The following is a 25,361-nucleotide window of genomic DNA, read 5'->3' on the forward strand; positions in this document are numbered from 1 at the left end:
TTGAGTGGTTGGATGGACAGGTTCTGAGAAAATCACGGCTTGGGGCTGGTGGGCTGGAGATGGGAGAGTTGTAGGCATTCAGGACCCCGGGGGAGGGATCCCTACCTGGAAGCCTTTGTGCAATCCTGCTTGTAGCTTTTTTTTGGGGGTGGGTGGGGGGGGATGTAGCTGTAGCCACAAGCCCAGTTAGTTGATGAGACCAGCTTAAGCCCCTGAGGCCTGTTGCCACCCTACCATTGTGAGTACTGGCTTGTCTCATGTTCTCCCTTCTTGTTTATTTGGAATTCCTACCTTCCTGCCCACAGGGGTTCTTGGCTGTCTTAGGTGAAATTGTCCCCAGTGAACCAGAACCTTTTGTTTAGGTACAATAGGAAGTCTGTACCTTAGACAGGAAGGAATGCTAACTGGCTGCAGGACACCCACTCCTTCTTACCATTTTGATAGAAATTGCTTATGTGAGCTTGCAGAGCTTTAGTCTAGAAATAAGCAGAGTGTTTGTGGAATACTAGTGATTGGTAGCCTGAAAATGCTGCATTTTCTGTGTGCAAAGGTAAGTATTTAACATCACGGTCCTTAACCTGACTTCTAGAAACGTAGTTGTTTCCTATCCTTCCGTTACTTCCAGCTCCTCAACTTTCACCTAGCAGTGGCTGAACTGAAAGCTTTGAGAATTCCGAAGACTTTGGGGGCTCTTTTACAAAGCAGGGGAAGAATTGTAAATGTGGTAAGAGCAAAATGCAGGCATATAAAATGTACCTTTCTCAACCCACATTCTATAGTATTTTGCTAGAAATTGTTGTAAAATATGAAGTTGTGTGAACTCTTGCCTGGAAGCCTTGCCTCTCAGTTCCAGTGTTGCTAACTTGCCCAGTTCACCCTTTTCCTTTTCTGTAGCACTTTTGACGTTACTTTATCTCTCTGGCCAGTGACTCATAATTAAGGAAGTCAAAACTGTGCAATTAACACGAAACTTCCTCCTTTGCCCTCTTCACCTCTCCCCCCCGCACCCCCAACTCCCCTGGTCACGAATGCTTGCCTGACATTTTTCTTAAATCTTTGGAAACTTAAAGATTTGTTTTGATAGAACAAGGCGATGGGGTTATCATTGCCTGATTCCACTTGTTTAACCCCAAAGGTCTGTGAGGAGCTTCTCCTAAGAAAAATAAAAGAAGACAGAAAATCCCACCCCCAAACGTGCAGTCAGCCCATAGGAAGTGATTCATGGTGTGCAGATTCATGCAAGCCTGGTGGGGGCAGGAGATGTGGGAGGCTCGGAACTGGGGCTGGGAAAAGAGAGCCAAGCCTGGATACTGAGACCTTAATGGTTTCTGCTTTGTGGAAGAAAGTGAAAAACAGAGTGACTAAGAGTCCTGTAATAAGAATTGTTTGTTTAGTGAAGGGAGCAAATATTGAAGTTCACCGGTAGATAAGACAGGAGAAATTGCAGTTGTTGGGAAGGTGACTTTTGGGTGCCCTGGCCCTTTTGTGTTATGAGGGAGTGCAAAGATATTTCTCAGTTCTGAGGCATTTCTTGGTAGATGGTCGAGATCTGTATTTTGATCCCACCCTGCCCCCTCTCAGCCTCAGTTTTTTCTTATGCACAGAAGGAGGTCTAAGATGAGATAACTGTCTAACAGTCTTCAATGCCTCTTTTCTCCTCCTTTTTACCTTCCCCTCTAAAGCCAGACTTTTAAGGTTGACAAAGAGCTTTCCCTAAATGCTCAATTTTGTTTCTCTACGTGGCGCATCACGTTGTCATGGAGAGAAGGAATCCTTCTTATGTGCTGCTACATAATCAGGTAACCCATTTCTCTAAAGCAGTCTGTAAACAGAGAATCTTTAAGTGCTGCGGAGCTGCCCCCGGTGAGGCGTGGGCTGCCCAGCCCGGTGAGAAGAGCCCTGGGAAATGAACTTTTACCTTCAGCTCATCAGAGCATTGTCAAGGGCTGTCGACATTCTAAATATTCCAAGAGTGAACCCTTAAAAAATAAACAATCCTCAGCACCTCGGCATTATCTTCTCTCCGAGGCAATGTTAACCAGCAGCTTTCCAGCAGAATGAAACGGCCATCTGAAGGTTCTGCAAAATTCTGGCAACTTTTCCCTTCTTCCAATAACTGGAGGCCAACCCAGAGTGCTGTAGCATTTTCCCTTTGCAGCTTGGAGACTCTTATGGTCCTGCTGATACTCGAGGAAAAGCATTCCCTGTCAACTTGATGCTTTGGGGTGGGGTGGGGGGGCGGGAAATGTTGTGAAAACCAAATTTGTTAAATCTCCCCCTGCCCCCTCCCTCCCTCCCTCCGTCTCCCCTCCCCCTTCTCCCCCTCTCCCTTTTTTAATTGAATCAACCTTCTTTGCAAGGGGGAAGAGAGGAGAGAAGGACAGTGGTCTCACCAGAGCTGGGAGTGGGGAAACGGGTCGGGGACTCTGCTGGTTCAAGCACATTGTGTGTTTTGCAGTCAGAGCTGGGTCAGGAATGCAATGCCAGGGTCAAGGCCTGGCCGTGTTTCCTGCTGCTCTGGGTCGCTTCAACATCATCTGGACGTTTCATCTGTTAAATGGGCATAATGAGACCCACCTCACGGGATTGCTGTGTCCAGTGAGATAATGAGTGACATGCTCTGTAGGTGTAAGTTGCTTCTGTTTTCTTCCTTCTGTGCCTGCTCCCGAGTAGTTCCCTTAGTCAGTGTTTCCCAGGGAAGAGGGGAGGATAGCGAGGAGTGAATTTGTCCTCTGTGGGACATTTGGCAGTGCCCAGGCTACCACGGTTTTAGCAGTCACAACTGGGATTGGGGACGCTAATGGCACCTGGCGGGTAGAGGTCAGAGACGCTGATAAAAGTCCTGTAATGCAAAGAATACCCCTCTACTCCCCAACACAAACCCCAGAGAATTATCTGGCCCCAAATGTCAGTAGTCGCAAGATTGAGAAACCCTGGGTCTTGCCTTACTTGAAGTCTGACATTGAAAAGTTCCCAGTGTGCTTTTACAAAGGATTGTAATCAAGTCGAACTTTCTCCATAAATCTGCCTCCCCCGTTTCCAAAAAAATACATCCTCTGAGCTCACTCCAGCCCTTAGGAGATGGGATGCCCCGAGAATCAGGCATTCACCCTGCTTCATGCGGGGTCCGGCTCCCCAGGGAGGCAGGATGAGGTGTTTACCTGCCTTTCTCCTCCAAGGGTTCACCCAGGAGGTTCCTGCAACCCCTGGGGCCTGTGCCTTATACTCTGCCTGCCTGAGCAGACTCTCTGGGAGAAACAGCCGGGGAGACCTGAGCGCCTGGGAAGAGTGAGGAAGAGACTAGCCTGGCTGCTGGCCTGGAGGTCAGCTCAGGGGGCTTCAGCCTGGCGTTTTATTTGGTTTTCCCCCACGTGGGCAGTGCTAAGGCCTGAGGCCCTGGGCTTGGTCTCTGCAGGTTCAGGTGGAAGTTGAGTTGCTCGTGGTTCAGTAACTGGTTTCAGGGCTTATGAAATTCTGTTTTCCGAGTCTGACAGGCCAACCTGAACTGGAGCCTTGGAAACATGCTTAGCGTACTTACAGAACTTATTGGGAACACTTAGGAAACTGGGGTGAAGGACTTGGACACCATGGGAGAACTCGGTGGGACCTGTGATCCACAGCCCAACCACAGGCATCACCTAGCTGAGGCTCTTCTTGGGGACACGAAGTGAGCAGAACAGGCTGATGCTGGAAATAGAGTTAAAAAAAAAAAAAAAAAAACCACTTTGAGAGTTTCTGGGAATCGTATGTTCAGGTACATTCCAATTTCTTTTTTTTTATGACTTTTATTTTAATATAATTTCAGACCTCAGAAAGTTGCAATTATAGGACTAGGGACCACAGTATATATCCTTAACCCAGAGTCAACAGTTGCTCAGTCCCATTTATTTAAACAGCTGTTGTCCCGAAGAGTGAGACTTTCAGACAACTTAAGATTCAGTATAACGAAGAAAAAGTTGTTTCGTTGTACTTCACGTATCAAGGCAGAAAAGTGGGCTCATGGACCTTTTAGAGACGCTCTCAGCATGGTTCTAGGGACGCAGGACTCAAGACCCTGGCGTTCGTTTTGTTGGTACAAGTTGCTCAGTGTATCGGCGTCTTTTTCCTGAACCACCAAATGAAGAGGACGCACCAGGTGCTCTCAAAGTTTCCCTACATTCCAACTGTCTGCGCTTCTACAAAGTGGCTTGTTGGGAGGGCACTTAGCTTCCGCTGACCAGGACATTTTGTTCCCTGAATGCTGGGCCACTGTGGGTCACCGCCTACAGCCAGGGAGAACCTGTGCCCAGAACGAAGGATGCTTTGGATTTGACTGTGTTTATCAAAAGGAATTGGATGCTGGATGAACTCTCAACTCAAATGTCACTCTTGGCAGGTAACATTTTCAGGGCTTTCATATTTGCTATTCTATTGAGTAGACGTCCTGGGGCTGTGCATTGCATGGAAGAAATAAAGGCATGTTCTCATATTTGCGTATTAAGGAGCAGCAGAAAGAGATTTCAGTGTGGACCACGGTAGCTCAAAGGCCAAACAGAACAAATGTAAGGGACCTTTTCAAGTCTCTAGCAGATTTTTTTTCTGTCTTCCTAGAAGAGCTGATAACTGAGAACCCAACCCAAACTTGATGTCACTTAGGCCTTTCTTTCATTTTAGACCACAAAAAACAAAAAACAAAAACAAAACACAAAATTTGAAGAAGAGAGGAGTATAAAGATACCATTGTAGGTGAGGGAAAACAGTGTAATTGGATTGTTGTCAGAGGGAGAAGTGAGGACTCTACTAACGTGAGCGGGGAGACGGGCGAAGCTGTACCATGTGGGTTTGGGGCAGTATGTGGACGTGGGTGTGTTTGTGGCATTGATCGTCAACCCCCTGTTTCTCATGCTAAAACATAGCAGATGTCAGACAAAATGTAAAGATACGAAATAAAATGAGATGAAATGGATGCCAGAGCTTTTTTAAAAACATTTTTTATTGTGAAATCTATATACATAAAAGCAATAAACTTTGAAGTACATTGTAATAAGCAGTTGTAGAACAGATTTCAGAGTTTGGTATGGGTTACAGTTCTATAAGTTCAGGTTTTTCCTTCTAGCTGCTCTAAGATACCGGAGACTAAAAAGAAATATCAATATAATGATTTAGCATCATACTCATTTGTTAAATCCTATCTTCTTTTTGATCCTTCTCCCAATCTTTAGAGGTATTTGGGCTATGTCCATTCTGACTTTTTTCAAGTTGAAAAGGGGTATCAACAATGTAGGATAGGAAGATGGGACTAACTGAGGTTCTTGGAGAGGCTGGCCCCTCTGGGTTTCCGGACTTACCTGGCCTACGAAACATCTGGAGTTTGTGGGTTTCTGGAAAGTAACCTTGATGTGTGAAACTTTTGTAGCATCTCAGATGGAACTCCAGGTGTTCTTTAGTGTTGACAGGAATGATATTGGTTGGGGTTTGGCAAACTGTGGTAATTAGCAATATCTAGCTGAAGCTTGCATAGGAGTAGCCTCCAGAGTAACTTCTCCACTCTGTTTGAACTCTCTTAGCCACTGATACCCTATTTTGTTACATTTCTTTATCCCCCTTTTGGTTAGGAAGGCATTGTCAGTCCTGCAGTGCCAGGGTCAGGCTCATTGCTGGCAGTCATGTCCCACATTGCCAGGGAGACTTTGACCCCTGGATGTCCATGTCCCATATAGGGGGAAAGGGTAATGATTTTCCTTGCAGAGTTGGGCTTAGAGAGAGAGAGAGAAGCCACATCTGAGCAACAAAAGAGGCTTTCTGGAATTAACTCTTAAGCATAACCATAAGTAGGCTTAGCTTCTCTGCTACAGAAATAAGTTTCCTAAGAGCAAGCCTCAAGATAAGGGCTTGGCCTATTGACTTGGAGTCCCAGTGTTTGAGACAGTATCAGGGGTTTCCCTGGTGGGAAAGGTTAATAGCTTCATTTTTTTTCTCCAGTGTTTCAAGGGACACAGGTTTGTTTTTTGAATTAATTGCTGCTTGGACTCCTTAAAAAACTGGGTATGTGTTGAATTTTGCACAAGTCCATATTTTACCCAACTTGACTCTGAAAGCCTACAGATAGATATATTGTTCCCCTTAAACAAAAACTAAGCCCCTCTGGAATAGTTAGGTCTTATCTTGAAGGTCAGGAAATAATGGTATATATCCCATTTAGAGTTAAAGAAGAGAGTGTGACTCACAGCTAGGCTCACATCCTGCCTTCACTTAATACAAACTCTGGGGCCTTGGGAAAGTTGGGTAACCTCTCAGACACTCAATTTTTCCATCAGCGTATGAAGATACTGATACTTACTAGTTTATTGGGAAGGCTGGTGTTGCAAGTCAGTGTATCAGTTAGCTACTGCTGAGTAAGAAAACATCCCCAAAGCTCATCAGCTTAGAACAGCCGTTGTTTATACTTACTCATGTATATGTGGCTTACCTTTAACTTGGCTCTTTGCTGCAAGTTTGGCTCAGGTCTGCTCTGTGTGTATTCATTCTGAGGCCCAGGCTCAGGGGCAGCGGTAGGAACTCTTGTGGCCGTAACAGAGGTGCAGTGAGCAAACAAATACATGGTGGTGCTCTATCCCTTCCGTCCACATTCCACTAGCCAAAGCAAGTCAGTGGTCTTACCCAAATCAGGGGACTGGAAAGCACACTACACCCACTGTGAGACGAATGGCAAAGCAGTATGGCAGAGGACATGGGCATGGCAGGAAGGACATGGGTATGGCGGGAATGTGTATATGTGTGACAAATTGAGGCCACTCATTTAATCTGTCACAGTTATAAAGGGACTGACACTGCTTGTACATCATGGTGGTGATTTCTGCCATTGTTATTACTACTACTCAACAGGCAAGCCCTCCCTGAAAGAGGACAGAAAGTTTAGTATTGAATACATGTGTATTAACTAAAATTGGTTTCAACTGAAATATGTCAGTGCTAACAAATCTACTTCTTTGTCCCTGGAAACTGGCCTGGTGCTTGGGGTGTGCTAGGTGTCCAGTAACTATTGGACGATCGATAAAAGGCCAGTTTCCCTGCTTGTGATGCAGCATGGGATAACAGAAAAAGCCCTGTCCGCTCTGTTTCACCCCCAACCCCTCCCCATTTTTCAGCACTCAGCTAAATTTGAGTTTTGGCTTTACCTTTTATAGGTTGTATGACCTTGGACAAGTCCCTTTAGTTCTCTGAGCTAGACGAGTGTGGGGTCTACTGGGGTTTTGTTCCTTTCTGCAGGCTCACATGGCAGCCGTGTGCCTGGCATGGGCTTGTGCTGAATAGGTCCCGATGTCTTTCTGGAGTGTATCTGCTCTGCTCTCATGTCCAACCCCCATGTCCAAACTCACTGGTATTTTGTGTCCCCGGATGACTGTGGGTGGCTGATATTGGTAACAGAGGGAGTGAGTGGCATTGGGTATGACATGTGCCCCAGAACCCCTCCCCTCCTCCTAGGGAGTCTCTGGCAGGCGCCACCTTCACCATTGGCTTTGGCCTCTGGCACGTCTTTATTCGTGGTCATGGCTCCCACCACCAGTTGGGATACTTTTTGGGTCCCGCTTGGAGCTAGTGGGAGGAAACTTAATTCCTTCACCACAGGAAATGGTCCTGCTGGTGAAGAACACATCTGATTAAAGCCTTCTGTCAGAGGAGCTCGAGGGCACTTCTGGAGAAGGACTTTTGGGGGTCTCTGACCAGGAAGCCACTGGGTGTGGGGAGACATCTCAGTCCTAAATGGGGAGGAGGCCCAAAGGCAGCAGGTTCTTTGGACTGAACTCTTAGCCCCAGCAGCTGGTCTTGGGCTAGGAGAAAGGGCTGGGTTGGGGAGAAGAGTGGGTCATAGATGGACCCTCTTCTGCAGCCCAGCATGTTTATGGTAACATCAGCCTAGAATTAAACTTATTTATTGGATTTACTTAAAATGGGCCTGGTGCCCTGCAGGCTTGGGAGGGTGTGTCCCAAACACATCAGCTAAATTGAGTCCAACAGCCAAAACTCCCAATTCACTATTATTTTGGTAAGCATTGGAGAGTATTTTGAGTGAGACAGGGAAAAAGAAGGAATAAGACCAGGGCTGGCTCTGGGCAGCCCAGAGTCTGAACAAAGAGGAGTAATTACTGACATGTAGGGAGAAGCAGATGAGATGCTCTCCCTCTCGTGAGTTGGGGAATCATGCAGCCCACAAGCCATACATGGGCCGGATGAAACACCAAGCCAGATGGTGGTCACGTGCTCGTGGGCAGCAGGGCGGGCGCATGCCAGTGTCCCTGCGGTCATCACCCAGCCCTGCTGGGCTCTAACTGCAGCCCTGCTGCATGCTGCCGTGTGATCCTGCCATGTGAGCTTGGCCTCTCGGGCCTCCTGGGTCCCCAGCAGTGAGAGGAGGTATCACAAGGCTTGTGTTATTAGCCACACAGCACCATGATGGGCATGGTCTGAGATGAGGGCCACAAAAGCCTTGCAAGAATTAAAAGCACCGGGCAGACATAAGGCCTCATTGTGACCTGCCCAACTGTGTACCCAGATCACCGAAGCAGGGAGGGACTGGTACTTTTTATTTATTTATTTATTAAACATAGCATACAAACACCAACATTCTTACATTCTTACCATATGATCCTTTCTTGACATATAATCAGTAACTCACAATATCATCACATAGTTGTATTTTCATCATCACGATCATTTCTTAGAACGTTTGCATCGATTTAGAAAAAGAAATAAAAAGAAAACAGAGAAAAACTCATGCATACCATACCTCTTGCCCTGCCTTTCATTGATCACTAGCATTTCAATCTACTAAATTTATTTTAACATTTGTTCCCCCTATTATTTATTAATTTTTGGTCCATACGTTTGGGACTGGTACTTTTGAGGTCCTACTGTGTGCCTGATTTTGCTGGGTACCGTCATAGGAATGGAAGTAGAAGGAGAGACCCAACAGTAATGACAATAGATTGCTGCCATTTTCTATTGAGTTCCTCACTATATACCAAGGGCTTGTGGCACGGACTATCATTTAGTCCTCCCAGCTGCCCAATAATGGGGCTTCTGTTTCAGATGAAAAAAAAATTGAGACTGAGCTATGCGATTTGCTCAGGGTTGTACAGTTAGCACACACAGTCGGGATTTGAATCTGGATTTATCCAAGCCCAAAGCCCTTCCCCTTTCTTTCTTTCTTTTAAATTTTTTTTATTGTTAAACATAACATATATACAAAGAAAATAAAAAGCAATGGTTTTCAAAGTACATTTCAACAAGTAAGCACAGAACAGATTTCAGAGTTTGTTATGGGTTCCCATTCCGCTATTTCAGATTTTTTTCCTTCTGGCTGCTCCAAAACGCTGGAGGCTAGAAGAAATTTTTTTTTTCCTTTTTGTGAAAAATAACATATATACAAAACAAGAAATTTCAAAGCACATCGTAACAATTAGTTGTAGAACAGGTTTCAGAGTTTAGTATGGGTTATAATTCACAATTTTAGGTTTTTTCTTCTAGCTGCTCTAAGATACTGGAGACTAGAATAAATATAAATTAAATGATTCAGCACTCATACTCATACCCCGACCTTCTCTGTATAACTCCACCATCACCTTTGATCCTTCGTCCACTCTTTAGGGGTATTTGGGCTATGCCCATTCCAACTTTTATATGTTGGAAGGAGCTGTGAATAATATGGGATACCTGCCCCCCCTTTTAATTAAGGTATAACTTACATGCAATAAACTGTCCATATTTTTAAAATTTTTTAATATTTAAAAGTTTAGTATATGTAGACACTTGTAAAACTACTACTGCAGTCAGAATGTTACACATCTGTTACCCCCCAAAGTTTCCTTGTGCCCCTTGATAATCCCTCACATCCACCCTTCCCCCACCACCTCCATCTCTAGGCAACTACTGATGATCAGCTTTGGGTCATCATAGATTAGTTTGTATTTCTTTACTTTAAATTACTTTCTAACTTTACATAAATGGAATCATACAGTGGGCATTCTCTTTTTGGTCTGTTGTTTTTCCACTCATAATTATTTTGAGATTCATCTATATTGGTTTCCTGTATCAATAGTTCATTTTTTCTGTTGCTGAGTAGGAGTCCATTGCCTAGATATACCACAGGTTACCATTCAGCTGTTCATGAACACTGAGTTATTTACAGTTTTGGGGTATTACATATAAAGCTCCTATGAATGTTTGTGCCCAAGTCTTTGTGTGGCCATGTACTTTTGTTTCTCTTGGTTACATACTTAGGAGTGGGATGGCTGCTAGATCCTATGGTAAGTATAAGTTTAACTTTTTAAGAAACTGGCAAACTATTTTCCAAACTGGTGCTACCAGCAGTGTGTGAGAGTTCTAGTTGCTCCACATTCTTGTCAACATGTGGTATAGCCAGTCTTTTAAATTTTAGCCTTTCTAATATTTGTGTAGTGGTAGCTCATAGTTTTAATTTGCATTTCCCTAATGACTAATGATATTGAGCAGTTTTTCATATGCTTATCTGCAGTCTGTATAACTTTTTTGTGTAGCATTTGTTTAAATAATTTGCCTGTTTTTTAAAAAAATTCTTTTGTTTCTTTTCTTAATATTGAGTTTTGGGAGTTAAAGAACAGATTCTGGAAGCAGATCCTTTATCAGATGCATGCTTTCATAATATTTTCTCCCAGTGTATGGTTTATCTTTTCATTCTCTTTCAAAGAAAAGAATTAAATTGCATTAAACTCTCATGCAATCCAATTTGCTATTTTTTCTCCTATGGATTTTACTTTTAGTGTGGTATCTAAGAAATCTTTGTATACACCAAGGCCATGAAGATTTTCTCCTGTCCTTTCTTCTAGGAGTTTTATAGTGTAAGGTTTTACACTTAGTCCATGATTCATTTTCAACTCATTTTGTATATGTATAGACTAAATTTCATTTTTTTTGCATATGAATACACAATTGCTCTAGCACCATTTGTTGGAAAGATTATCCTTTCTTTACTAAACTGTCTTTGCACCTTTGTTGAAAATCAGTCACCCATTTATGTGTGGGTCTGTTTCTGGACTCTCTTGTTCCACTGATCAGCTTGTCAATTTTTATGCCATTACCACACTGCCTTGATAACTGTAATTTCCTTACTTGAAAAAAAAAACTTTTATCAAAAGTATTCATGTGCATAGTCCTTGATTTTGATTCTTGAACTTATACGACCTTACTTTTAATTTCCAATATATCTTTTTTCCCACTGCTCCCTGCATTGTCTCATACTTGCTCTTTGCCATGTGCTGGGTCTCTGTTCTCCTGTTAGAGGTTTTCCTTCCTATAAGCAGCTGGGGGTTCTTGCCTGTGCATTCATCTTTGAGAGCCAGGTGGTAAAAGGTTGCTCGGATGCTCTGTGTGTGGGGAGTGCAGGAATGGGGGTGGGGGGAGCTTTTGTAGGGGATCCCCCAGAGGTCACTGCTGCAGGGCTTTTCTCCAGGGCTGGGCTGTTTCCTTTCTCCACAGAAGACAAGAGGAGGCGAGGGCTGTTCCTGGGCGCCACTGTCCTGGGCGCTGCGCGAGTGAGGGAGGAGTGTCACGGACTCCTGTTTCAGCTCTTGTCTGTGCTGGAATCTTCCTGTCTGTGCCCTGCGATGCCTGCCAGGGCTGCTCTCTGGTTCATTTTCTGTTGAGAACACGGGTTTGGGGAGGTCGTCTTTGAGGGGGGGGGGGAGGAGCTGAAGGAGGGCATCTGGGACATGATGGCCTCTTATCTAGACATTCAACCGGGTCTCCAGTTGTCAGCCTTTTCTCAAAGTGTGGGGTACCCCAGTTCCGAGTCTGAGGCTCCGAGACACAAGTGGAATGATTTTTGTTGGCCTCCGACAGGCAGTTGGTTTCAGCGCATTCCCCTCTGCTAAATCTGTCCCCGGTGGGCCATCTGCTTTCTCTTTTCCAGTGCTAGGTTGACATCTTTTGTCTGCTTTTTTCCTCTTTTCTCCATGTCTTTTTTTTTTTTTTTAAAGCCTTTGGTTTTATTCCTTTTTATTCTTTTCCTAACATTTTAGTGGTTTTGGGAGGGAAGGAGATAAATGCATCTGTTCAGTTTGTTGTGTTTGACTGGACATTTCCTGCCTCCCTCTGCCTCTTCTGCTGAGTCCCCTGGCCCTGCTTTTCTCCCTCCCCCTTCCCCTCCCCTCTTCTTTTGCTGTGGTTTCTAAGAATCTTTGCCTACCCCGGGGTCACAAAGACTTTCTCCTGTGTTTTTTCCAGAAGCTCTCTGCTTTTAGGTTTTACATTTAGTTCTAGGACCTCGTTTCAATTAATTTTCAATCCCTCTCTTTTTCCCTCCCCACCCCACCACGGCCCTTTTGTCTGTCCTTTCCCTCCTCCTCTGCCTGGCCCTTTCTGCCTCCCATCGTTCTTCCTTTGACAGCCCAGCACCTCAGGCTCCAAGAGGAAATAGCTCCCGTAACCCAGAAGGGGTTGGATGAGGAACCTAGAGGCTGAGGTTCTTGGCCATGAGGTGGGAAACCTCCTGTCCTTCCTTGCCGCCTCCTTAGTTCCCCCTCCCCCGACTCCTACCCGGGTCGCGCCTAGCGTGGGGCTGTGTGAGTGGTGGGAGACAGACCCCACGGTTATACTGGCTGCGTGTAACCGGCACACGGGGGGGAGTGGAAACATGGGGCTGCAGAATGAAGCTTCTTAGACCTTTCAGAGGCTTCTTAGACCTTTGAGAGAAAAGGCAGAAATCTTCCTGCTGGCATCCAAGGCTCTGCAGGCTCAGCCCTGCCTGCCACTGGGGCCTCTTCCACCTGGCCCTTTCCCTCTGTGCCCCAGCCCCTCTGGCCTTCCTTCAGTTCCTCCAACCTTATGGTGTTCCTTGACCTCCCCAGAATGCCCTTCTCCCGCACCCTTTGCCTAGTTAGTCCTTCCTTATCTTCAGACCTTCAGATCAGCCATCACCTCCTCAGAGATGCCTTGTCTGACCCCCCCAGCCAAGTGAGGCCATGGTCACTGCTTCCCTGAACTCTTCCTTCAGAACACTTTTTGCCATCTGTAATTGTAGATTATTTGATTCATATCAGGCTTGTTCCAAGGGATCAGGGGCCCAGTCTGTTTCTTTTACCACTGTATCCTTTGCCCAGCACACAGTTGATGCTCCCCAAATATTTGCTCCATCATTTAACAAACTCCTGAGACTCTGGGTGGGTGGAATCGCCTCCCCTGTCTAAAACTGAAATCATCTTAAATTTCTTATCCTTCTAGAAGCCTCCCTACCTCCCTACCTTACTGTTAGCTGATTATGCTTTCTGCCACTCCTGAGCTCCTCAGATGTTATGGTCTGGAGAGGCGATTAAACTTTATTGGCATGCAAATCACCCAGGCATCTTATAGAATGAAGATTCTGATTTAGTAGGTTGGGGTTTCTCTGAGAGTCTACATTTTTACAAGCTTTCAGGTGCTGCCCATGCTGCTAGTCTAGTCTACATATGTGGAGCGACACAAGTCTCTCTTTTCATGGTCCTCATATTTATTAGAGAGATCGTATACTAGGTGGGAAGGAAACCAGACTATACGTGTCAAAAAACCTGTGTCTCCCATTAGCTCAGCCACTTAGAACTCAGTGATCTTGGCCAAGACAGGAACCCCCTCTGCTCTGGAGCCTCAAATAGGGAGACTCAGGGTGGAGAAGCTTGTGCTTCCTCACAACATGGCCACTGGGTTCAAGAGGGACCATCGCGAAGAGAGCAAGGTGGAGGTACAGAGCATTTTTATGATCTTGCCTTAGAAATCCCACGCATTATTTTCTCCATTCTTTGTTGTCAAGGTCCACCGAGACTCGGGGAGATTATGAGCTGGATCTGCCACCCAGGACGGGGGGAGTGTCAGGGGTGCAGCGTAGGAGGAGCGAATGGGACGGGAGAAAGTGTTGCGAGGATCTTTGGAAAATACAGTCCAACACTACGGTTTAGTATGGGATGGAAACATTGTGGCCGCCACATGGTTTAGTGACATAGATAATAATTATTTTTCTGGACTAAAAAAGTTGCCTTTTGCCTGTATATACATGTAATATTACATGTATAGATTGTGGATATATAAAATATAAAACTATATGCTAGCTTTCACCTTTGGGTCACACACTTTATCGAAGCGTCAGTGACGGGGTGACCCTGCAGGGTAACTCAGTGGGGAAAGCACTAGGCCAGCACTTGCGGTTCTCTTTTATGTAGCCTCCAGAAACGAACTCAGAGCCCTTGATTGGCCCTTTTCATCTACTGCTTTACAGCTTTTACATACAAGTTACTGGGCCTAATAACTCCTTCATCTTCAAAATAAGCCTTATTCATTAAATGAGACGATATGGGGTAGATGCAGTAACTGGTACCTAATAGACTCTCAAGAGATGGAAGTTTCTCCCTCTTCGGCCTCTGAAGGAAGCCTCCTTGGTGGGCTCGAGTTCTCATGTCTGGGAGGGACAGGTGGCCTTCTCCAGACTTCGCCAGCTGCTGAGTGGCCCTGGGTCACCTCTGGGTCCAGCAATGCTTTGGTGATGGGATTTTGATGTTTGGACAACTTTTAGCTTTTACAGTGAGAGTGGGGTCTCTCTTGGTCTTGCTTTAGAGCTGCAGCCTCACAACCTGTGTTATCTATGTGTGTGTGTGCGTGCATGTGTGTGTGTTGGGAGCCATCCTGGCAGCTCACGTGGCCTGGCCTGAGAGATGAGCATCAGGTCACAGCTGCTTGGAAGCCTCATGGCCACAGAGAGGACGTTGCTTGCATGAGAACAGGCACCGGGTAGCTGTGGGAGTGCTTGGCCCCAGGCGCGGCTGCAAAATGAAGCCTGGCATGGAGCCCGCCGCTCTCTTCTGCCCACTGAATGCACCTTTCCCAAGTCCCTACACTCGAGAGTCTCCAAATTATGTGATGGTGTGGGTGGTGATACCTGGGCCAACCTGCAAACAACTGTTCTAATGAAAGGAACTCTGCAGCCTAGGCTTTTACCACTTTAAATCCCCTAAACGTTCCTCTTTCCCTCTCCGCTTTGCCTAAAATAACAACTAAAAAGGAGGGCTTCTCCTCTTGTTCTGTACCGTGGAGGCTTCAGGAGGGAGCACCGGGTTGGGTGCCCATGAGCGTGCTCGAGGGGGCCCCTGTGCCCACCGCATACTTTGTCCTTCTTAGTGTCGCTGTGGTCCTCGCCAGTGTGCGTGAAGAACTCGCATTTTCTTGCCACCATCCTGTCACCCTGTACACCTCCTTCTGGGTTGGGACCAGACCAGCGCCTCCTGGATGCTTTCCGTGTCCCTTCCTATGGAGCGGTGCTCCCTTTGGAGCAGGGGCTGGTCTGGAGCCCTGCTTCACCGGAGACCTTCCGAGCTCCCCGGCCTTCCCTGGTGGGCCTCCCCTTCCTGCCTGCAGCCCCCTTCCAGCCACCCCCAGTTAGTAGTGACTCTCTGCTCTCCCCCTGTTCCCTATCTGAGCGAAATGAGGGGCTCTGAGAGGGGAGCTCTCTGAACCTCTGCCTGGGGAGGCTGGGAGCCCGCTGAGGCCGGACCTTGGAGAAGAGCCTGATCCACGTTGCTCTTTTTGCCCCTCCTGGCGGGACAGGTCCCTGGATGGCCGGCTGCAGGTGTCGCATCGGAAGGGTCTGCCCCATGTCATCTACTGCCGCCTGTGGCGATGGCCGGACCTGCACAGCCACCACGAGCTGCGGGCCATGGAGCTGTGCGAATTTGCCTTCAATATGAAGAAGGACGAGGTCTGTGTGAACCCCTACCACTATCAGAGGGTAGAGACCCCAGGTATGCGCCCGGCAGGTGGGCGGGCGGGGGGCGGGGGCCGGGGGCCGGGCGGGGGCGGCGCTGACCCGCCTCCGCTCTGTCTCCTCTGGGCAGTTCTACCCCCTGTGTTGGTGCCGCGCCACACAGAGATCCCGGCCGAGTTCCCCCCGCTGGACGACTACAGCCATTCCATCCCCGAGAACACTAACTTCCCCGCGGGCATCGAGCCCCAGAGCAATATTCCAGGTACGCGCTGTGCGCGGGGCACCCCCTCCCCCACGGCCACCGCGGTCACCCCATCTCTGCACGCTGCTGCAGCCCGCGGGGGCCCCTGACTCAGAGCCGCAGCCCTGTTGGGAGAGGACTCGTGGCCTCAGCTCCCCGCGCACTAATGATGCTTTCCTTGGCTCCGAGGAGCGGCGTGACCCTTCCGCCCGCCCGCCTCGGTGCAGTCATTTATTTTGGAAGCGGAAATAGCAGCGCTGTGTTTCTCCCGCCGCCCTCGCAGGTCTGGTGCTGGGCTCAGGCAGGATCCCCGACGGTCTCGGGGCCTGCAGGGGTGGCCGTGAGCCCGCAGAGGCAGTGGGGGGACCCGGGGTCCTGGCAGCACCTAGCCCTGTGAGCAAGGCCTCTGGCCCTTTTGCCTGGCTGCTTGCCTTACCACTGTTCCCTAGGGGGAAGGGTGATCCACTCGCAGAACAAATGTTTTTAGAAGCCTCTCATTTACATGCAAATAACGCGTGAATCACCAGCACTCTCCCTAGGCCCGGGGAACTGGGCTTTAGCAGCATGTGGGCTGCAGCCTTACTTTCAGAGCGTTCCCACTGAGACCTGCCTTTCACCCTGAATTAGTTTAGGGGGATGAGGTTGGGCTTAAAGCCTGAGGCCTGTCCTTGGGTCACAGCCCTTTTGGGATCCTTGGCACAGGTCGCCCTGATCCCTGGGGATAAGCCACCCACGCCTGTGCTCATTCAGCCAGCCAGCCCGAGCGCTCAGTCACCCTGGGGGGGTGGGGTCAGGGGAGTAGATGGCAGGATCCATGCCAGCCTTGAACTTGCAGCCTAATTGGGAAGCTAAGCTACATCCCCTAAAAGACAACAAATAATAAGAACAACAGATCCGCATAGGAGCTGACGGGGGTCTGTTGCTTCTCAGAGACAAAGATGAGTGAGGGCTGAGGCAAACCCCCACCCTCCCTGGAGCTGTTGGGGCTTTAAACTTGACCTTAAAGGATGGAAGAAGTCAGCCCGGCAGAGGTTCTGGGAACAGGCATTTGAGACTTGGGGGTCAGGGAGGGTGCATCCTAAGGGGTCTGTGGTCCAGGGCGGGGGGCCGGGAGATGAGACGGGAACGGGACCAGCAGAATCCGGGTGCTGGTGCCTGGGCTGGGGGGCACCGCCGCTGTGCCTCCCCCCGCCTGGAGTCCCCCCCATGCTCCGTGCTGTCGTAGAGGTGTAGGTGTGCCGTGAGACCCCACAAGGGAGTTCAGGACCCTAAACCATGGAGCTATTTAATGAACCACTTTCTTCTGATTCCCAGAAACCCCACCCCCTGGTTATCTGAGTGAGGATGGAGAAACCAGCGATCACCAGATGAACCACAGCATGGACGCAGGTGAGCAGCAGGCAGTGATGCATGCTGACCCTTAACTGAGTGGCTTGCCCTCCCTCCCTCCCTCCTTCCCTCTTGTCTCTCTAGCCAATGTTTAGGGCCACCACTATGTGCCAGGTGCTGGGGATAGATAGGGAGCCGGAGCTGATCACAGCTTCTGGGGGAAACTGACAAGATAACCAGGAGTTACCCTGTCGTTTCATATAGTCCCCGATGGAAGACAGCATATGGCATCAGGGGCACGAAGCAGGGACACCTAGTCCAGCCTGGCGAGGAGGTATTGGGAGCAGGGCAGAGCCTTGCATCGTAGGATTTTCCTGAGCTGTATCTTGAAGATACGCAGGCAGTGACCAAGCTGTCAGGGCGGCCAGAGGGTGTGTCAGGCAGAGTGGGGTGTAAGCAGGAGAGCCAGGTGCCTCCCGGGAATGGTGTGAGCTTGGTCTGGAGCCCAGAGACTATACATCCCACGCGCTTGGTGTGTGGCTGGTCTCCAGAGGAGAGATGAAGCAGCCTGTCAGACAGGGCTCAGGAGCCCTGTGGCTGGTGGGGTACTGCTGCAGGATTTAACCAGACCTGAGCCTTTGTAAGATGTTGCTGGCAGCAGGGTGGAGCGTGGGCTGCTGGGGCAGTGAAATAGTTGAGGGGAGAGAAAAGGAGGACCTGAGTGGAGGCAAGGTCTTTGCCAATGGCCAGTGAAGACCCCTGAAGCAGCTCTCTGGTGACCAAATGTGATCCACGTGCTCCTGCCACGAGGGACCCGGCCCATTCTCTCCAGCCGTGTCTCCAGATGTCCCCACGTAGTGCGCAGTGGGACCACATTTGCTCCAAATCAGCAGCTTCTTGAATTGAACCGCAGCTGCCACATAGAGTGTTCACTGCCCTGTATGTAGTTGGCCGAGGAGGAAGGGAGAAGGCCATGCACGTGTTCCATCCCTGCCCCTGCACACAGCCCAAAAGAGATTGTGCAATCCCTGAAAAACGATTCAGAGAGACTTGCATCTGTCTTGTAAAGGCGGTTGGATGAAATCTAACATGGGCATTGTAGTGCTTTGGTTTTTTGCACCTCCCCCCTGCCCCCTGACACACACATGCTCTCTGAGTGGCTGGCAGAGGGAACCCATATGGAATGCATCGAAGACCTTCCTGTATCTGATGCCAAGTGACCACTGCAAACTTGCAGCTCTGAAATGCTGGCATGGGAAGCGGGCCAGCTAAGCAGCATTTCTCCAGATGCTGTGTTTCTTCTCACCCTCCTTTCTCTCTTCCCTCTTGGCTGCTCTTCATATTTGTGGAATGATTGCTGTTATAAAAGTAAACATGCCAAAGGAGAGGGTCTGTATTTGGACAGAGTGGTCACGTGTTCAGCCTCTCGGTGCTCATTTCTTCTTCCCCCTTTTCCTTCTTTCTCTGTCCCTCTCCCTTCCCCCCACGCCTCCCATAAGTGGACCAGCCGGGCCCTGCTGTGAGTGTGAGCAATTGATCTCAAACGGAGATGGGGTTCCATGGATCTAGCCAGCCCCGGGGGGAGGTGGTCTCCTGTTTATTTTCTGTTTTCCACTCAAAGTTGCCCATTTGGAAAGCAATCCAGTTGTTCCATGGCTTGGTTGCCCTCCAGCCGAGCACGGCTGTGCCCCTGTCATGGCTAGAGGATCACCTTATCCGTCCTGTATCTCCCATGACACCGCTGAATAGGAAACAAGTGCTTTATTGAATGCCAACTCTGTCCTAGCCAGGGGGTGAGCGTTTTTATATGCATGATCTCACTTAATTTTCACATAATATTGTGTAATAGATTGTTATAATCCACATTTTATATCTGAGGGGAAAAAATGGAGGCACAGAAGTTAAACGATGGCCAGAGCCACACAACTGATGAGTGGTGGCATGTCTAGAACCATGACTGGTTCCGAAGATGTATTCCTTCCAGTGATTATCCCACACCCCTCCTGGATTAGGTGCTTTGGGGGAGCATAAATAGTCCGCGACTCATCGCTTGCCCTCAAGGAGGTTACAGTTGAGTTGGGAAGGAGAGCTCAAAGTGCATATGCTTTTGAGGCCAGAGGCAGGGCCCAGCCAGCAAGGACTGGTGATACAGGTCCATTTCAGGGGGTGGGCTCTGAGAGCTGGTGGAGTTGGGTGGCCTGGTAGGGCCAGCACCACCAGGCTGTTTGTAAATGAATAACTCTCCATAGCCATGTGGATACCAAGAATAAATGAATGAGGGGAGCTGTGCATTTGAGGAGGAGGAGGGGGAAAGTTGGCTGATGCCATGCAGGTATTTTCCTTTTGTTTCTGGGGTGTGGGGTGGAGAGAGGGTTATAGAGGAAGAAGAATTGGTAGTTTGGGGCTTTTCCACACATATAAATACCTGTCTTACGTGACGTCAGCCTGGGTGCTGAGTTGCGAGATTTCTGGGGTAGGTTTGTGAGCATCCTGAGACCTGAGGAGAGGGCTGGAAATCCGTATTTCCAGGTGCTGCTTCATTGGCTTGAGAGAGAGAGAGAGCGCGCACAGGGGCCGGTGTGTCTGGGGGGGCCTCAAGCCCCACCCGTCTGGAAGGGCCAGCTTGCCGCTGCCCGGGTGTTTGAGCAGCTGGGAACAGGGGCTTCCCAGTCCCCTTCACTGTCCTAGAGGCATGAGAGCAGGGCAGCGTCCCCCATCTTAGTTGGGAGCTCAGCAGCCTCATGGTGTGGGTCTATGGTTAAGATGAAAAAAATCCAAGTTGTGGAGAAGGGCTCCGAGGTCAAGCCCCCAATCCATTCATTTTAGAGGAAGAAACTGGGCGTCGGGGAGGGAAAGCACAGGCAGGGTTCTGGGGGCTGGCCTTCTCCCGGGACGTGGCGTTTCGGTTCAGAGTCTCTTCCTGCCGAGCCGAGCTGCCCTGTCCTGATGTAAGGGTTCAGTAATTTGACTCTCCAGGCCAAGAATCTTTTATGAAGTCTCATGACGCTGTCTCGCCTCGCAGGTTCTCCAAACCTGTCCCCGAATCCGATGTCCCCAGCACACAATAACCTGGGTAAGTATCTCGTGATCCAGATGACTGGAGCCCCCTTTAGTTGCAGCCCTGGCTGGTGGCCAGCGGTGTGTGGGGGGGGCGCTCTAAAGGGGGGCTCCCCCCGCCCCCATCGGCTCGGCTCGGGCCCGCGGTTTCTGGTTACAGTGATCCTGGGGTCACCCACCGAACGGGAAACCTGAGAACCGCGGCGGCAGGAAAGGCAACCTTACACCCGGTTTATATCCCTCCTGGGTGGTGGTGAGACGTGAGTGGCTGAAAATCCCCCAAACCTGGTGCCCAGGAGACGGAGGCTGTGGTCAGCCGGGCGGATGTGTGCGGTTCCAGACGAGTCCAGGAGCCGCCGGGCAGCCCCCGCCCCCCGGGTTTCGTCCCCGTGTGCCAGATATACTTATTTGGACTTTTATCTGAGCCCTCCATCGAACAATTAATTATGTTAGTCTTTATTCAAACAGTAACATCTGAGGAGTTTAAAAAGCAGATAAGCCCATAATCCCATCGATTTAACACAACTCTTTTCGTTTTATCATGTTCCTTCTTTTTCTTTGTGTGTGGAATAGGCATATATAGCCACACCTCACCCCTGCAGCCACTGTGTGCATCCAGTTTTCGTTTTTTTTCTCTTTGTACGATTTCGGGAACACATTTCCCTGTCCCAGTTATCATTCTGAGTTACTGTATAATGTTTTTGAGCAGTCGTTAGACCATCATTTCCACCATCGCCTTTCAGATGTTGGACTTCAGGGTCAGTGTTTTAGAGATTCGTTTTTATAATCCAGGCATGTCCTTCAGCTTGCTGGCGTGGGAGGGTCTCGTTCCTTTGTGGCATTGGCATTGAGCCTGCCAAAAAGGGCTTTAAAAACACATGAAATATCTGTCCAGTTTTTATTAAGGAGAATTTTTTTTATGTTGTAGTCTGGTCGTGTTAGAAAATGTAAGTTTGATTTTGGTTTGGCCTTTACTGCTGACACTTAATTTATGGCTCTGGAACAGTGACGGTTACTGTTTGAGCTCGGTGAATAAGAGTGGACGGACTGGCTTTTGTTCCCCGTTTGTTTCTAGCCCTTGACTGATAGCATTTGATGAAGAAAATCGTCATTGGAAATATCGGGGGATGCTTGAAAACCCTTTAAAAGAGGCTGTCAAGTGGAGAGTGTGAAATGCGAGTTTGGAGCTCTGTATTAGCTTCTTTGTAAAATATTATCACAGTGAGTGTTGGGTTTTTCAGAGGGAAGGTCAAGTTCTCAATGTGAAAGGACTGTCTGATTATTAAAACACAAACTCTGTAGGGTGGAAGCTATGTTAACAGTTGAGAAATTAAAGGTCATGATTATGAACTTGACTCGAAGCTTTTAGCTTTTGAGATTGACTGCTGAGAATCTATTTCTGTGCTGTTTTACCTGCCGCTGGCCCAGGCAGCACTTTTGGTGGACAGACTTTGGAGCAGGCACTAGGCTTTGAACCCCTGAGCAGCTCACGAGTCAGCGTGGGGGTGGCTTTCGCCTTGACTCAGTGGCTCACATGGAGTTGTCCCAGGGAGAGGCGTGCTGTGACTTCCCTTCTAGACCGTGTGAATGGGGATGACAGGATGGGTTCTCGAGCTTGGACTGGAGGCAGAGTTGCCTGTTGACACAACTCTCCATCCCTACTGCTTGCCCAAGAGATGAGAATACTCAGGTCATTTCTTCCAAAGGAGGGAACAGTCCCCGGGCCTGGCAGAGAGCGGGTGCCACTTCACACTGGTCCCCTTACACCTCTGCCGGGAGCTCTGAATCAGAGGACGAGTCAGTGGTCAGGGTAGGGCTAGGACTCCTGGTGAGACTCTGGTGCCCGCAGGTCTGGCTTCCTCTCTGCTTGATGAGCCCTGACATTCCCACTTCCCACCCTTTCAAAATCTTTCAGCTTCATCCCTCCTCCCAAATCTCAGATAGATTCCTGGGGTTATAGTTGGCAGGGAATGAGGTGGTGGTGCTGCTGATGGCAAATGTTAGTAAAAATTTATACTTACTGAGTATTATTCACAGTGTTCCATGAATGTTAACAATCTTTCTGAACAGCCTTATAAGGTAGTAACATTATAATTTTTCATTTTATAGATTGGGAAACCAAGAGACAGGTTAATTAACCCATTCCAGGTCACACAGCCAGTAAATGACGGGGCCAGCTTTGGGATCCCGAGCACGTGCTCCCATCCACAGCACATTGCCTTGCTGGAGCATTTAGACCAGCCTGCCCCCCACCCCCTTTTACTTATTCAGATTAACAAGGCTCAGAGATGGACATTTATTAACTTCCAGTTAGGGACAAATATCAAATTGTTGCCCCTTGTGTCCCTTGTAGCTCCTGGGCAGGGGCCATTCCTGCTTGTCTGTCTGCTCCTCATTCATTCATTCCACAGGCACTTCTGGTCCAGTCACTATATGCCAGTCCAGGCTGGGGGGGGGGACTTGAAGAAGAAGCACAGACCCTGCCATCAAGAGGCTTATGGCCTTTTTGGGATAAATACAGCAGGATTATAAATAATCATAAAAGTAGTACAGATTAAGTATGCTTGCTGATTGTTCAAACAGTATTTCAACTGGGACATGCATCTGGGCTGTCACTCATTTACGTAGGCGGCATTGGTTGAGTTCCTAGTATGTGTGATGCTGAGGGTACAGATCTGGGGAGAACATGTAGACGTTTGCTCGAGGTGTCCGTGTCCACCTGTGATGCCAAGGAAGCAAGTGTAGAGGAGGGAGCGGTTGCATGTGCCAAAGAGGAATGTTCTGGTTGGAGTGGGGAATATTGCAGAGAGGTTGTGACTTGTATGAGCTGGAACTCAAAGGACCAGGTGGGATATTGAGAAGCAGAGGAGGAGGGAAGGACATTGCAGATGGAAGGAGTGGCCTGAAAGGGTAGGTGTGCTCTGAGTACAGCTGGCCTTGTGGTTGGCTGGTGTCTGGAGATGACACTGGGGAAGGTGAGGCTGGAAGGGCCGGTGGGGTGTGGAGTGAAAGCCTTGAATGTCATGTCTTGTCCCCCTCTTGCCTACAGAATAAAGTTGTTGGTGGATTTTGAGTGTATGTGTGACAGGGTGGGGGTAGGTGTCTTGTGATTGCTTCGTAAAGATTAAGCTGGCCACTGTGTGGAATCTAAATTCAAGGGGGGAAATTCCTGGAGATAAAACAAAACAAAAATCTTGTAGGAAGCTGTCATAATGAAGAAGGCTGAGGTGAGTGCTTTAGAGAAATGGTAGCAGTGCTGGGTGAGGGCATCTGAGAGATGTTCATGGGCCTGAATCAGTAGGATTTATGGACCCATTGGGAACATGTTGAAGGAGGAATCTTCTGCTTTAACTGGGAAAATGGTGTGGCCAGGACACCCAGTAGTTGGATGATGATGGTGAGTTGCCTATGTTTAGATGTGTCCAGGAAGCAGCCAGGAAGTCAGGAAAGATACTGGGGTGGAGTACAGATTTGGAAGCCAATTACCATGTATGCCTCTGTTCCCGAAGAGGGAGAAGATAAAAAGAGTTTTTGATCAGTTGACTTTGGAAAGCCTGTATCGTATATTGTCCTCTTGGAGCCCTCAGGACACTCGCAATTAAAGTCTGAGAAGTCTAGTGAAAGGAAACCTGCTTTATCCAGCATTTCTCCCACCATGGAACATTTCTCTTGTAATCCCATTGGCCAACCCATAGATCTCTCTTTGGGAGACACTGATAAAAGGTTCACCTGCGGTTGTGACTGGATGAATTCAGCAGAGACGGAGACCCAGATCAAGAAGGAAAGAGAGCCAAAGACAGATCCATGGGGCTCCCATGGGGAAGGAGTGAGCGGGGGAAGAGGCTGAGGGCCAGGTGGAGAACTGGGAGCCACAGCAGACAGAGGGGAGGGAAGCTCCAAAGACCGTGGTCAGCCAGCAGTTTCTGCAGAAATGGAAAACGAGATGCAAGAAGAGGTCCTTGGGTTTGATATTGAGGAGCTCAAGGGCAGGCTTCAGAGAGCAGCTTGCAAAAAGCGGTGGAGGCTGAAGCTGGTCAGCAGCAGGCTGAAGGGCTGAAGGGTGGGGGAGCAGGAGGCGGCTTTTGTATTTCTTCTCCAGGGCCAGCCTTGTTCCATACTGGTGGGGTGGAGACCAGTCCAGGGAGCACGTCCTAGAAAAAGACAGGGGCTTTGCTTCAGGACATCTGATTATTTCTTTAAAAGAAATTATTATGAAATTTTTATATGAAAAGAAAGCATAAGACATCTGTCTCCTTCTCTCATTTCCTTCCCATTCCAGGCATTAGGCTCAGGGCTCAGGAAGGTAGAGACTCCTGCCGCTGTAAAGCCTCTTCTCAGAAAGAGTGGTGACTCGGGAGCCAGTGACTGAGACCCAGGTCAGCATCTGGCCCCAGGCAGGCTCTCGGGAGACCCTCGGGGCTTGGCTTTGCAGGGCAGGGGATGTGAGCAGGTGATGTTCCTGTTATTACACGTCGCGCTGGGTGAGTCACCTGGAATTTCCTAAGCATTTAAGTCAGAGAATTGGGCAAATGGAGGAGAAGGAGGTAGAGAGAGAGAGGCAAAACAGATAACGAGCTGGGTCCTGCCGGGTGAGTAAGTCGTTGCCTGCTTTCAAGTGAGACATTTGGGTGGGGCCTTGACTGAGGACAGTAAGGTAGCAGGGGGTACCCTGGAGCAGTGGGTGAGGTGGCATTTAAGGAGGGGGAACATTTCCCAGAGTGCCGCGGGGCCCGGCGGAGCTCCCCCCCTGCCGGGAGAGACGGGCAGAGGCTGCGGGACGGGGGTCCGGCTCCCAGGTCCATCCCGGTTCAGGGATCTCCATGCTGCTGCCCAAGGCTTTTCCCCAAGGCCACCCCCCTCCTAAAGTCCCTAAGCCTGTGAAATCGCAGGCAGATTAGTGACAGCAAGTCAGCCATGGGCTGTGCTCGCACACTCCCAAGGGGCCAGCTCTTAGGGTTCATCCCTTAACTGGTCCTGTACAAAAGGAGTAAGGGG

General features: G+C 48.8%; 1 protein-coding gene across 2 annotated transcripts in view; it reads left to right on the forward strand.

Moving 5' to 3' along the window:
- SMAD3 (SMAD family member 3) overlaps window positions 1-25,361 on the forward strand; it is a 120,825-nt gene that overhangs the window by 79,101 nt on the left and 16,363 nt on the right. For both annotated transcript variants that reach the window (XM_077128287.1, XM_077128288.1), the window contains exons 2-5: window positions 15,583-15,776; window positions 15,870-16,001; window positions 17,295-17,369; window positions 20,332-20,382. In XM_077128287.1, the coding sequence (XP_076984402.1) occupies window positions 15,583-15,776; window positions 15,870-16,001; window positions 17,295-17,369; window positions 20,332-20,382 (452 nt within the window). The remainder of the gene's footprint in view (window positions 1-15,582; window positions 15,777-15,869; window positions 16,002-17,294; window positions 17,370-20,331; window positions 20,383-25,361) is intronic.

This window comes from Tamandua tetradactyla, chromosome 14 (genome assembly GCF_023851605.1).
Source record: "Tamandua tetradactyla isolate mTamTet1 chromosome 14, mTamTet1.pri, whole genome shotgun sequence".
Classification (NCBI taxonomy): domain Eukaryota; kingdom Metazoa; phylum Chordata; class Mammalia; order Pilosa; family Myrmecophagidae; genus Tamandua; species Tamandua tetradactyla.